The sequence below is a fragment of the Dromaius novaehollandiae genome, chromosome 7 (assembly GCF_036370855.1).
Source record: "Dromaius novaehollandiae isolate bDroNov1 chromosome 7, bDroNov1.hap1, whole genome shotgun sequence".
In the NCBI taxonomy this organism is placed as follows: domain Eukaryota; kingdom Metazoa; phylum Chordata; class Aves; order Casuariiformes; family Dromaiidae; genus Dromaius; species Dromaius novaehollandiae.
The window spans coordinates 27,169,855-27,184,012 of NC_088104.1; the positions used below are offsets into that span (position 1 = coordinate 27,169,855).

At 43.3% G+C, this 14,158-nt stretch overlaps 1 protein-coding gene across 1 annotated transcript in view; it reads right to left on the reverse strand.

The window, feature by feature from the left end:
• The window catches only part of TTN (titin), a 246,515-nt gene that overhangs the window by 168,374 nt on the left and 63,983 nt on the right, over positions 1 to 14,158 (reverse strand). The window contains 23 exon segments of the mRNA XM_064515504.1: positions 210 to 488; positions 611 to 892; positions 1,005 to 1,283; positions 1,549 to 1,830; positions 4,541 to 4,828; positions 5,002 to 5,289; positions 5,439 to 5,717; positions 5,795 to 6,073; positions 6,194 to 6,472; positions 6,665 to 6,952; positions 7,068 to 7,346; positions 7,492 to 7,773; positions 7,887 to 8,165; positions 8,963 to 9,244; positions 10,167 to 10,454; positions 10,587 to 10,874; positions 10,992 to 11,270; positions 11,374 to 11,652; positions 11,754 to 12,032; positions 12,239 to 12,526; positions 12,648 to 12,926; positions 13,436 to 13,717; positions 13,827 to 14,105. Coding sequence (XP_064371574.1) covers positions 210 to 488; positions 611 to 892; positions 1,005 to 1,283; positions 1,549 to 1,830; positions 4,541 to 4,828; positions 5,002 to 5,289; positions 5,439 to 5,717; positions 5,795 to 6,073; positions 6,194 to 6,472; positions 6,665 to 6,952; positions 7,068 to 7,346; positions 7,492 to 7,773; positions 7,887 to 8,165; positions 8,963 to 9,244; positions 10,167 to 10,454; positions 10,587 to 10,874; positions 10,992 to 11,270; positions 11,374 to 11,652; positions 11,754 to 12,032; positions 12,239 to 12,526; positions 12,648 to 12,926; positions 13,436 to 13,717; positions 13,827 to 14,105 — 6,486 coding nt within the window.

Sequence of the window (14,158 nt, forward strand, 5' to 3'; positions counted from 1 at the left end):
TGCTGAAGAAATCAAGCCCTTGCAACAGCTCCTGCCCTCTTAGGTTAGGCTGGCATTTATTCTTTCCCACAGTGGCCCACCAAACACTCCTAAGATTATATAAGCAATGAGTCTCCCAGACTACCACTCGTAAGAAACTGTGTGCCATCTGAAGGCATTTTAAAGGAATTGTAGGATCAGATGTGATTCAAAAAGAGTAGTCAACTAACCTGAAACATGCACTGAAGCTGTACAGCTGCTTTTACCAACACTGTTTTTCACCTCAAAAGTGTATTCTCCACTGTCTTCTAGTCCTGCATTGAGGATCTTAAGCCCAGATACTTTGTTGAAGAAACTGATTTTATATTTATGATCAGTGGACAATTCATTCCCATCCTTAAACCACCTGGCAGTAAGCTCTGGTGTGCCATCTACGGTGCATTCCAGAGTACAAGAGTCTCCAGCTGTAACTTTCATTGGGCCTGGCTTCTCTACAATGACTGCAGGTTCTGCAAGGAGATGCAAGTTACAGCATTTTTAAAAACAACACTGCAAAAGTTATTAGTAGCATAAAAACTGATACTTTCAAAGCATCTTAAGACACCTAATGCTTTTTTTCCATGTTACCAACCTAGCACCGTCAGAGTGGCAAAGCATTCCTGAACTCCAGCATCATTTTTTATCTGACAGATGTACTTTCCAGCATTGTCTGGCTCTGCATTTCCAATCTGCATGGTTGCAATGTTTTCTGAATAGGAGATCCAGAGGTTTTCACTTTCCCTAATAATTTCGCCTTTGTCTTTCAACCACAGAACAGAAATGGGCTGCGATCCTTCTACTGTTGCCTGCAGTTCAATTGATTCCCCAACAACAACAGTGACATCACTCAGCTTCTTCACAAAGGTTGGTGGTGCTATTTAAGAGAAGATATTTAACGGTAAAAAAAAAAGCGCCAGGAGCGGAAAAGTAGGAGGAGAATGACAGGAACAGTGAAATGCCAAGAAGGTGTCAATCCTTATACAAACCTCTTAGTGTTACAGAGCCAATACAGGAGTCACTTCCTACATCATTTACAGCTTTACAGTGATAGTCACCAACATCTGCAGCATCCACACTGAGAATGTGAATACTAGCAAGGTAGTTCTCAGACATGACCTTATACTTCTTGCTGCTCCGAATTTCTCGTTTGTCTTTATACCATGAAATCTGGAATGGAGGAGTGCCCTGAAGCTCACATTCCAGGTGAATATCGGACCCTTTCAAGGTCTGGACTGGATGGGGTTTCTTGATAAAAACAGGAGGTGCTAAAAAAAGAGGAGTTAAAATTTGTGTTATTTAAGCTGAAGACACTAAAGCAGAAAGACTGTTCAAGTAGCCATACTGATGCTGAACAGCAAGGACAAACCAAAAATAAAAGCTGTCTCCCACACCGTGACAAACAGGCAAGAGACACACCATGTTTTCAGACAGGTTTTGGCCTGTCTGATGAAAAAAAGTGTGACATAACCACTTTTCCACACGGGAGGATTCATACACAAAGAAAAGGAAAGGAAGAGCTTGGATCCTGACCTTTTACTTTCAGGGAGGTACTGGTGCTTGCACTACCAGCTGGATTCTGTGCTTCACAGGTGTAATCACCACTGTCTTCAACACTGAGATTGTGCATTTCAATGACTGCCACTGAATCCGCAAAGGACATTCTGTATTTTTCACTGGGATGGATCTCGGTTTCACCTTTGTACCAGATGACCTTGATTTCTGGAGATCCACCTACTTTACATTCATACCTAGTGGAATCATGCTGTTTCACAAGTCTTGAGGAGTCTAGTTTCTTAATAAATCTTGGTGGTTCTGGAAAGCCAAAAAGGGGAAGATGATGCTTTAAACTGCACTGATTCTTTGAATAAGCATGATATATGTAATAGAAAATGTCAACTTCAGTGAGTTACAAAAACATTCTAATTCTGCAGCTGCTATTAATCTTTTAGATGATTTCAAGTCTGTCCAAACTGTACATCAGGCAGCAAACAAGTTCCCTATCTGCAATTCGGTTAGTTTATTTTTCCATTCTAGTTCCCTGTCTAGGTATTCAGTTAATATCAGCTGGCACGTGTGGTTTTCTTCAAGTAGTATCCTCTTGCATTATATAGGTAATAAAAATGTGCCTGTGGGAAATGTAAGAATCCAAACTGTCCAGTCAAGAACTACAATCAAGAAGAGCACTGATGATGAGCATTATAGCTACTGCTTCATCTCTTAATATGCCATTAACAATTGATTTGGTCAATAAATGTATATTAGTTAGAATCCTATACACATTTATTGCAAATCCAAACATACAGATGCACATAAGGAATAAAGGTGCAAGAAGTTAAGCAAACCAAAGATGTTCAAAACAGTCATGCTGGGAAGAGTTATGAGATGGCTGGTATTACTGAAATTGGTGTTACAAGTCCTGTGACTGAAAATTAAAACAGATGGTTACATTTTGTTCCGTAAGAAGAGGAAGGAGTGGAGGAAGGGTGCTTTTTACATCAAAAGCACCATAATAATGATTCAGAATCACAAGACTCTTAAGCACTCACGGATCAAAGATCTAACTAGTAAAACAAAGAGGTGGTAATGTGGGCCCAACTGACAAATCTCTCTACAAAACAGGATGAAGTGCCTGTTTACGCATGTCTGTGAAGTGTAGGAAGAAAATCTATTTTACTGTGAGTCACTTCAACCTGTGGGGCATTTGCAGAACATACTATGTTGTTAGTAACAAAACTTCCTCAGAGTTTCTAAAAATAAAAGCTGATGGCTTCTTAACACAAGGACTCTTGCAACCTCCATAATTTACTATCAGATTTCATTTTGACAGAGTTGATTACCTGTCTGCATAGTGACAATTGCTGAGCAATCACACTCTAATTCTGCTTCTTTCCAAAATGAGAATGTATATTTTAGTAAGGTATGTGCTTAGAATGTTAAGCAAAGCAGTTTCTAGAATCTAAAAGCAGTTGTTAAAACAGATTGAAAACATAAAATTTAAAAGCAGGAAAGCTTACAAAAAATAAGAGATGTTCAAGGACAATTTAAAAAAAAGGCCTGGATTCTACAAACAATAGGCTATATCTATTCTGTATGTAATAGAGGTGAGGCAGCATCTGCTCAGGTTGGACACATGCAAATGAACGAACACAGAGAAGCTGCACTTCTAAGTTCTGTTGGAACCAGCTGAGAAGCAATGAACGTTAATTTTAGAGCTCTGGTGAAGTTTCAAATTCTAAAGGATTTGAATGAATGCCAATGTAAGTCCAGTAACAAAATGGAAATAATAATCTTGAAAAAATAATACAAGAATGTATTTAGGATTTTTGTGAATAAAGAATTAAAGCCTAAGAAAATAATAATGCCAGTTAGGATCTTTCTATGAACAGCAACTTGAGTCAAATAGATCTATTAGTAATGTTATCACTAAAAATAAACAGAACTGCCATTCTGGTGGAAGCAAGCTTGAAATCTTTAAAAGGGATTAGATTTCTTGCTACAGTCTTTGAATATGGTTGCTGTAAGTCAAACTAGATAAAAACAGCATCCCTACTTGCCACTGAATTCAGAAGTAATTCAGTCTGCCACACTCTCTGCCACATTCCTCCCAACTCCACCAAGAAAAATCCCTACAAGTACATATATACTCCAGACATATATAATGCATTTGACCAGTACTTATTACAAAATTTTGCTAAGGGTGATGCAGCTTCTCATGTCGTTTGTTGCAGAGAGTAAAAGACAGAGTATTTACTCTTAAAATACATCTTTTTCCCCCATAAATTCACACAGAGTAAAAGAAAATGAAGGCTCTGAAACAATGGGGGCATTCAAGCTCCTGCATCATTTAAAAGGTGTATTTTCTATTCATCCTTCTATAAGATCAATAGGAATGAGATATCCGGAACAGCTGTAAATAAATCCAAGGTTCCCGCCTACATTAAGGAAATTACACTAATGTACAAGTGTCATTTATACCAGTAATAAATTTAGATCTGCGAAAACCATAAGATCCACACACTATGCGGAGAAGCAGTGTGTGGGTGGAACATATATTTGTCACCAAGTCTGCCCTTAGATCCTCCAGTTTTCACATCTAGAACATCATTTTTCTATGTTTTCAGGCTCTGAAAGAGTAAAAATATTTGCAGGAGCTACAGACCCAGTAAGAGTAAATTAAAACCTCATAAGTAAACTTGTTTCTCTCTGTTATAATTCCCTCTCCTGCACTTCAGGAGGAAAAGTTCAAAGAAGACAGAAATTTTGCTGTACCACAGGGTTGTTCATAGAGGTACAAAGCCAGAGTTAACATTTAGATGAAAAGATCCCTTTGATAAGACAAATCAGTCAGCCACACCAAAAGAAAAAGGGTATTTATAAATTAAATTAATATTTAAATGAAATAAGAGTTCTCTGTGTGGCATCTTGTAAAGATAGTCCCAAACATGTCTGTACTATCTGGGGCTTTGTTTTCTGGGTGTCAGTCTGGCAAAGAATAAAAGCCTGGGGAACAGTAAAGCAGTACCTTGTACAGCTAGCTGAGCTGCGCACGCGTCCTTTCCAACACTGTTGCTGGCAGTACACATGTAATGCCCAGCATCTCCTTTACCCACTTTTAGAACGGTCAAGCTGGCTGTGTTTTCCACCAATGTCATCTTGTAGTTGCCACCTGGTCGGACCTCTCTGTTGTCTCTGGTCCATGTAATCCTCATGGGAGCGGAGCCAGTCACATGGCACTTAAAGGTCGCGCTCTCCCCCAGTGCCACATCGACAGATACTGGCTTGATGTCAAAGAAGGGAGGTTGTAGATGTTCTGCAAAAAGGAGAGCATGGCAGAGCTCACTGCTGATCCCTGCTCACCATACACCTCACCACATTGTGTGCAGATTCCCTTACGGTCATGCAGTGGGGAGAGCGGGGGAAGGGGCAAAGGAATAAAAGAGCAAAGAGATACAAAAGATGTTTGTTTAAAAGTGAGCCACAAACCTGTAAGGATGAGCTTGGCACTGGAAGATGCAGTCCCCAGAGCATTTTGGGCTGAGCAAGTGTACTGGCCACAGTGAGCCAGACTGGTTTGCAAGATCTGGAGAGTTGCGACATTATTTAAGAAGGCTGATTGCATGTTATCGCTGTCGCTTAAAAGAGCCCCATCCTTGTACCAAGAGACCTGGATAGGCTCTGAGCCATTTATGCGGCAATCAAATGTCACTGGGGAGCCAACCGTCTCCTGAATATCTTTCAGTTTCCTGGCAAATGTAGGGGGAAGTTTACGTTCTGAAAAACAATAATAATCACCACTGTAAGTAGGAAGCCACCCTGTCAATCTAGAATTAATTAGCACTGACATTAATAAGAACCCCTTTCAATAAACAGCAAAGAGTTCCTACAAGCTATGCCACTGAAGAGTAGCCTCAATCCATCACCTTTAACAACAAGCAAAGCTGTGGAGGTAGCGAAGCCAACGCTATTTTCTGCTTTGCAGACGTATTCTCCAATGTCACTATCCTCCACCATGGAGAACGCCAGCGTTGCCACATTATTCTTGAAGTGCATTTTGTAAGCCTGTGTTGATCTGAGCTTGGTGTCATCTTTGTACCAAGACACCTTGATTTCTGGTGCGCCACCAATCTGGCATTTTAAGATCAAGGGCTCGCCGACCTTCACCTCCACACGGTCCAGGTGTGTGAGAAAATAGGGTGGTTCTAGGGAAGAAAAGAGCACAGTGAGCAGAAGCAGAACATCACTTGGCTGCCTTGGAGGGATCAAGGGTAACGCGCACCTAGGATGGATACAAGGCTGTGGCAAACATCTGCACCAGCCTCATTTGCAACCTCACAGGTGTATTCGCCTTCATCGCTCTTGATGCTGTTGAAGATTTCAAGGATGCCAGATTTATCAGTAGTTGTAACACTGCAGCGCGGAGACTGAGCAATAGGTGTGCCATTTCTTTTCCAGGTTACAGAGATGGGAGGGGTGCCCACATAGCTGCTTTCCAGCACGATGGACTTTCCCTGCTCCACACTGAAATCGCTTAATTTCTTCACAAAGACTGCAGGCTCTGTGGGGAGGCACAGGTCAATAGTGAGAGGGACTGTTGTGGCAGGGCTGCAGGCACAATGTGCAGGGAGAGGGAGACACCTGTGCATGTGCACATGCACACAAAAACACACACACACACCTTTCACAAAGAGGTGAGTGGTGCACGAGGCGCTGCCGGCATCGTTAGCGACCACACACGCATAGTCCCCGCTGTGGCCTGGCTCCACGTTGTACAGCTGCAGCTGTGCCACAGATTCATCCAGAGAGATGGAGCAGGTGCTGTCTGGTGCCAGCTCCCTGATGCCTCGGAACCAGTTCACTTTGAGTGGGGTGCTGCCCTTGATGTAGCTCGTGAATGTCACGCTTGAGCCAGGCAAAACTTCCAGAGGGTCGGGTGTCTTCACAAAAGAAGGTGGTTCTAAGGTGTCACACAAAGAAGGGAGGAGAAAGATATTATTAGGAGAGTTCCTGTAGGAGGTAGAAACTAATGCAGGTTTGCAGTAAAAAGAGGGAGGGAGGGAGAAAAGAGAAAAAAATCATGAAAAAGAAACCATGGAAAACCAGAGGGCAGGAAGAGAAGAGGGAAGAGCATTTTGAAGAAGGAGCTGACCTTGTACTGTCAAGAAGGCACTGCATTCATCAGACCCAGCCACATTGGCTGCCACACAGGTATATGGCCCTGTATCTGTGGCATCCAAGGCATTCAGCTTCAAAGCACAAATGTTATCCAAGAATGAGATTTCATATTTTTCTCCACTAACGATCTCATTCCCATCCTGAAACCAGGCCACAGATATGGGAGATGTGCCAGACACTTTGCATTCCAGCAGGACTGATGATCCCAGCACCCCATTTGTTTCCTTTAACTTTCTTGAAAATGAAGGAGGGACAAGGCGATCTAAGTAGGACAAGGCAGAAGACTAGTAAGAAAAGTGCTGTTTTTTTCAGTAGAAAGCAAGGAAAAAAAAGCTGTGTTTAAAGACAAGCATGAACAACAAAGACATACAGCTGACCTGAAACATCAACTGAAGAAGTGCAGCTGCTGTCTCCCACCTCATTGTGCACTTCAAATGTATACAAGCCCCTGTCTCCCCTCTCTGCAGAAAAGACCTTCAGTGTAGATACATTGTTGGAAAAGGTAATTTGGTATTTATGGTCGCTCCTTAGTTCCCTGCCATCTTTGTACCACTTGGTGATAAGTTCAGGCGTCCCTCCTACTTTGCACTCCAAGGTGAAAGGGTTTCCAGCCATCACTGTGATCGGCTCGGTCTTCTCTAAGATGACTGCTGGTTCTGAAATAGGAAGGGAGGAGACTGTGTGTCACCAGGAAGTCCACCCGCAAAATAATGAGTGCAAGGTAAAAGCAGCAAAGAAAGGCTGGGAGAGGCAACTGTGCAAGACACAAGAAATAATACTTGTGGGGCAGACTATACCCACCTAGCACTTGCAAAAAGGCAGAGCATTCCCGCATGCCAGCATCATTTTTGATCTGGCAGATGTACTTCCCAACATCAGCTCCTGCTGCACTGGCAATCTCAAGAGTTGCAATGTTGTCCATAAACCACATCTGGACATTTTCGCTCTCCCTAATAACTTCACCCTTGTCCTTGAGCCAGACAACAGAAATTGGTGGGGATCCTTCCACCACTGCCTGCAGCGCTGTTGGCTCCCCGATGAAGATTGCAGTGTCGCTCAGCTTCTTGGCGAAGCGTGGGGGCTCTGATGGTGAAAACAAGGAGGCAGAGGAGAGTTAATCATGCATGCCTGCTTGAAGAAGGGACAGACAGGAGGAAAAGAAGGTGCTGGTGCTGTCAATCTCCTAGCATACAAACCTTTGAATTTCACTGGGCAGGTGCAGGTGTCACTTCCCACCTCGTTCATGGCTTTGCATTGATATTCCCCAGTATCTTGAGCTTCCAGATTGAGAATGTGAAGGCTGGCAATGGAGTGCTTTGCTGTCACCTTGAATTTCTTGCTGCTCCTGACCTGCCTCCGGTCCTTGAACCAAGCTACCTCAAAGGGTGGAGTTCCTGCTATCTCACACTGGAGGATAACATCTGAGCCTTTAAGAGTGTCAACAGGGCTTGGCACCTTGCTAAAAACAGGTGGTTCTATAAAAAAGAATCACATCAGAATGCGTGAGCACGCTTCCCTGGTGGGTTTCCCAATAGCAGCAGGAGGCAACATATTCAGGAAGGGGGCCTACACTTATTCTTGTAAACCCATATTTAGCCTCCAAATATGTAGCCTCACCTCCAAAAAATGCTGAGCTCCCGGCAGCTCCCTGCAAGTCCTCCCTGCACTCAGAAATCCAAGGGCAGAAAATGTGACACCTCTGCACCTGTTTGGAGTCAGCATGTGGCTGCCCAGCCTAATACACTTGACTCAGCCTCCGGATCCACTGCTGCACTCACCCCTACCCAAGAGCTACCCTCTCCCCTCTCTCCAGGGCCATATTCCAACCTTCCCCACCTCTTTCCAGTCATGCAAGCTACCATCAATGAGGCTCAGCACCACAGCCCCCTCCTCCTTCTTAAGTTTCATTCCTGCCAGGATCACTGTGTATAAAAAGTAGGCGGAGGGATGGCTGCGAACTGTGCCCAGCTCCCTTACAATGTCTGGGGCTCCATCTGTTCCATTTTTCCCTTGTGACCTGACAACCTTGCCTTATCCAGCTTGCACTTGACTTAAATAGGGAGGCAATGGGGTGGCTGCACAGTGCTGAGCACCCACTGCAATTTCCTGCCTGACCTCTAATGCTTACCCACAGCAGCATTTGAACATGAGAGCAGCTGGGGAGACACTGTCCCAGCCGCCACTGACTTCCACAGCAGCGGCCGGCTCTAGGGGAACGTGCAGTCGGGAGTGGGCCGGGGATTCTGATGGTGTGTGGAGCATTGCTGCTAACCTTTCACTGTGACCGAAGTGCTGCAGCTGGCAGTGCCGGCAGAATTATGGGCTTCACATATGTAATCGCCGGCATCCTCGGTGCTGGCATCCAAGATGGTTAGCACTGCCGTGGAGTCTACAAAGGACATGTGGAGCCTGTCGCTCGCCTGGAGTCCCTGATCGTTCTTGTACCATACAGTCCTGATCTCTGGTGTGCCACTGATTTTACATTCAAGTTGAACTGTGTCCCCCTGCTTCACGAACCGCAAAGCTTCAGGCTTCTTGACGAACTTGGGAGGTTCTGCAGAACAAAATGAGTGTGTAGAGAGTAACAGTGAGCCTGTTTGCCAAGAGAAAACTACAGTGCTAAGCAAGAGTCATGGGGTGCACAAGAGTCTTGGGGTGCAACAAAGTGGGTTTGCTACAGCAGCTGGATCTACTCCCAAGCTGCATTTCCTCTCAAAGAAACACAAAAGAAGGAGAAAAGCAGGCAAAGACAACAACTAGATCCAGGTTCTACCAACACGGGAGCCCACTGCTTCAAGCTGTAGAAGACATGTGAAGGATGACTGCTCCGGACAAAAGAAATTTTGCTTTTACCTTTAAAAATGTCCCCAGGCTGTCATGAAAGCTTTGACAACCCCGTTCACCCCTAAGACCTTTGCCCAGGAGCAGCAGAAACACGGTAAGGACAGTTTCACTTGCTTACACATCTTTAAAGCATATTTCTGTGTGAAGGACTAAACTGATTCATAGTCTAGATTAAATCCACAATTCAGACCTCAAATTGAAATATTTAGTAAAGCTGAAAGAAACACCAATGCTGGCCTACAAAGGCAAGATATTTTACCATATAGTGATACATGCTTTCCATTAGTGGTATATAGTTTCCCACATAGTAATCGCTATGTATGAATACCACTGTAATTGTAGTTTAAGTACTAATGATAAAATAAGAAGCAGGGAGAGTACCAAACAGCTTTGCAAGGAGAAATCAGAGATGTGGTCCCTAAGAGATTTTACAGGCACACAAGGCTTTCACCACCATGCAGTGGGCAGGAGGGAAGAGTCACCTCATTGTATAGTGTCTGCTTTCTGAAAAGCTACTTTCTATGTATTTCCAAACTGGAAATGGTGGAAAATGAGACTCAGTTACAAAGAAGTCTCTTAAATTTACCCAAGACAAAGAAAATGTATGCATGAAGATGATTTAATCTCAATACCTTTGACACTAAGTTTGGCTGAGCAAAAGTCTTTCCCAATTTCATTACTAGCTTGGCAAGTATATTGCCCAGAGTCTCCTTTGCCCACTCTGAGCACTCGTAGGTGAGCTCTATTGGCTACAAATGTAATATTGAAGTTTCCTCCAGTTTGGATCTCCCGACCGTCCTTGGACCATGTGATGTGTATTGGTTGGGCTCCAATAACATGGCATTCAAAGTCAGCACTTTCTCCAAATGGCACATCAATAGATTCCGGTTTTATATCAAAGACAGGAGCTTGCTTGGGTTCTAGAAAAACAAGAAAACAGTATAATACTCATACCTCATGCAAAAGTTCATCCAACACACAAATACCACTGCATGCGTGAAAAGGGAAAAGGGAGCCTGTGATCCAGGCAAAAGCTTTGCCAGCCAACACACCTGCCACTGTTAACCTAGCAGTAGAGGTGGCAGTGCCCACAGCATTGGTGGCTGTGCAGGAGTACTGTCCAGTATGATTCATCTCAGTTTGCACCAGTTGCAACACCGCAACATTATCTACAAAGGATGTGTGCACATTGTGGTCATCACTTAGCAGCACGCCATCTTTATGCCAAGTCACAGTAATGGGTTCTGAGCCATTGAGCCGACACATAAATTTAAGGGGTAGGCCAACGGGGTGCTCAACGTCCTTTAATTTTCTTGCGAAGGAAGGTGGTCGTTTACGCTCTGGAATAAACCAAGGAAAAGATATATATGCCTCAGGAACCAACGCTTTTTGATAGCTTTGCAAGAGAAAAAGCACTGTAAAGAGAAGTTTGGAGCAAACTAATATAAAATCATCACCTTGAACTGTTAAGAGAGCCTTTGTAGATGCAGTTCCTACACTGTTTTCTGCTTTGCAGATATATTCTCCACTGTCGTTGCTAGCTATTTTGTTGAAAATGAGTGTAGCAACGTTGTCTTTAAAGAACACTTTGTACTCAGGAGTAGACCTGAGTTTTGTATCGCCTTTGTACCAAGACACAGTAATTTCTGGTGTTCCAGCAATGTGACATTGTAGTGTTGTGTAATCTCCAACTGACACCTCAAGAGGTTCCAAATGTGTAACAAAATAGGGAGGTTCTAAAAAAGAAAAGCAATTAGATAGGCTCATTAATAATGCCAGACTTTGGAAAGCACACATTGGAAAGAATAAGAAAGAAAAAGAAGCAAAGGGAACACACACCTAGGGTAGAAACTACAGCCTCACAGACATCTCTTCCTGCCTCATTTTCAACATGGCAAGTGTATTCTCCTGCATCCTCTTTGGTGCTCTCAAGAATCTCCAGGATGCAGGACTTCTCTGTGGTGATTATGCTACACTTCTTAGACTGAGTGATGGTGTGGCCATTCTTCTTCCATGTCACAGAGATGGGCAGGCTGCCTGTGTAAGAGCCCTCCAGGATGATGGGCTTGCCAGGCTCCACATATTGATCACTCAGTTTCTTCACAAAGACAGCTGGCTCTAATGAATGGTAAGAAGCCACAAATATTGAGCACAACATTACAAATGGAGGGAAGGGAGCAATATCTTAGAGTAAAAAGAGAGCTGCAATCTCTACAAACCTTTTACTATAAGGTGTGTTGTACAACTTGCTCTGCCAGCATCATTAGTCACTAGGCAAGTGTACTCTCCGCTTTGGAGAGGAGACACATCGAATAAATCCAGCTCCACAATGGAGTCCTCCAAGTAGATATTGCATTTATCCCCTGGCACAAGTTCATTGGCCCCTCTAAACCAGTTCACCTTAAAAGGAGGGGTTCCTCTGATAACACCTGTAAAAGTGATGCTTGTGCCTGGCAAGACATCCAGAGGCTCAGGTGTCCTCTCAAAAGAAGGTGGTTCTAAACACACAAGAGAAAAAGAGAGATGAAGACAGGCTGCTATAGAATAACCTTGGTGTTTCTACATGCCACTTGAAGATAAAGAACAGTATCTTTACTTCCAGTGCATAATTTCCCCACAATATTCTTACAAAAGACTATAGGCAATTTCAAGAGGAAAAGAGGAAAGAATAGCTCAGAGAGCTTGCTGACTGTCATATACTGACCTTGTACAGTCAATACAGCACTGCATTCATCTGAACCAGCTACGTTGGTAGCTTTGCATGTGTAAGTTCCAGTATCTGAGGAGCTAAGTGAATTCACTTCTAAAATACATAGGTTATCTGAAAAAGAGATCTGATGTTTATCACCACTGACTAACTTTAGTCCATTTTGGAACCAGGCAACAGAAACAGGGGGTGAACCCGATACTTTGCATTCCAGCAGCGCTGAGGAACCCAGGACACAAGGAGTGTCTTTTAGTTTTCTTGTGAAAGAAGGAGGAATGATTCGATCTGCATAAGAAAATATAATATGTTCACAGTTAGAGAGAAAAGGAGGGAAAGATTGGAGGAAAGGAAAGAGAAAATGGCCAAAACAAAGTTTTGGTAAAAGAAGACAAACTACCCAACCAACCTAAAACATCAACTGAGGCTGTGCAGCTGCTTTTCCCCACGTCATTCTGCACTGCAAAAGTGTACAATCCGCTGTCTTCCTTTTCTGCATCCATAATTTTAAGTGTAGATACTTTGTTCAGGAAGGTAATTCTGTATTTGTGGCTGCTGGTCAGCTCTTTTCCATCCTTGAACCACCCGGTGGAAAGCTCTGGTGTGCCTGCTACTTTGCACTCCAAAGTACAGGCATCTCCTATAGTAACTCTCATGGGCTCTGCTTTCTCTACAATAACTGCAGGCTCTAGAAGGAGAGATAGGCAACACATATGGTGAAAACCTGATTTGACCTGTAGTAGCTACAGGTATCATAGCACTATAAGATAGGACTTCTACATTTGAAACTGAGGATATCTCAGTTTGTTGGGCTGGGCAATGTTTTCAGCTCTGGTTTTCCCACCATTTATGCTAGCCCAGCCTGGAGATTCATACACTCTCCAAAATGACATAAAAATGTTTTGAAACTTCTTGGAGTGAAATGCACCTGTCTGTTCCTCTCTAAGGAGGCCTGAGTAGAAGACAGGACTTAGGGATGTAGTCAAATAGATCCCAACACTGTAGGGGCCTGTGGCCCCTTTCACTCTTACCACTGAATGACTAGAAGTAATTCCTGATTACTGCTTACTGGGAGTATGAGGATTCTCTATTTTGGTTGTTCTGAACTAGGAGTCATAAGCAAAGCATGCAGCTGACACTAAATCATCAAGTTCCTAACTTAAAAAGATCTTTTATGAACTTGTGTTTGTTACCAACCTAGAACAGTTAAGGTAGCCATGCACTCGCGACTTCCAGCATCATTTCTGATCTGACATATATATTTTCCAGCACTGCTTGTCTCTGTGCTTGTGAGTTGTAAAGTTGCAATGTTCTCCACAAATGTGATCCTTGTGTTTTCACTTTCTCTAATAACTTCCTCCTTGTCTTTAAGCCATTGCACAGATATTGGTTGGGAGCCCTCCACTCTTGCTTGTAACTCTACTGGTTCACCAACCACAACAGTCACGCTGTTTATTTTTGTCAGGAATTTTGGTGGTTCTGGACAAGAAACATGCAGTTGAAGTAAACATTCAGAGTTTTTGCATAAGAGAAGAGCAATGCAGTGCCATTTGGAGCATTGCAGAATGCATACATGCCAATATCTTACCTTTCAACTTCACAATACAAAAACAAGTGTCACTTCCTACGTCGTTCTGAGCTTTGCACTGATATTCACCAACATCTGCAGCTTCAACATTAAGAATGTGAACACTTGTATGGTAGTTTTTGGCTGTAACCTTATACTTCTTACTACTGCGGATTTGTCTCCTGTCTTTGTACCAGGTCACGTCAAATGGCGGTGTTCCTGAAATCTCACATTCCAGGCTCACCTCAGTCCCTTTGAGCATGTCTACTGGAGAAGGCTTCCTGCTAAAGACAGGAGGTTCTACCGAGGGAAGAAAAGAGCATTTTTAGAAAAGAATCTGGAGTTATTTGGCT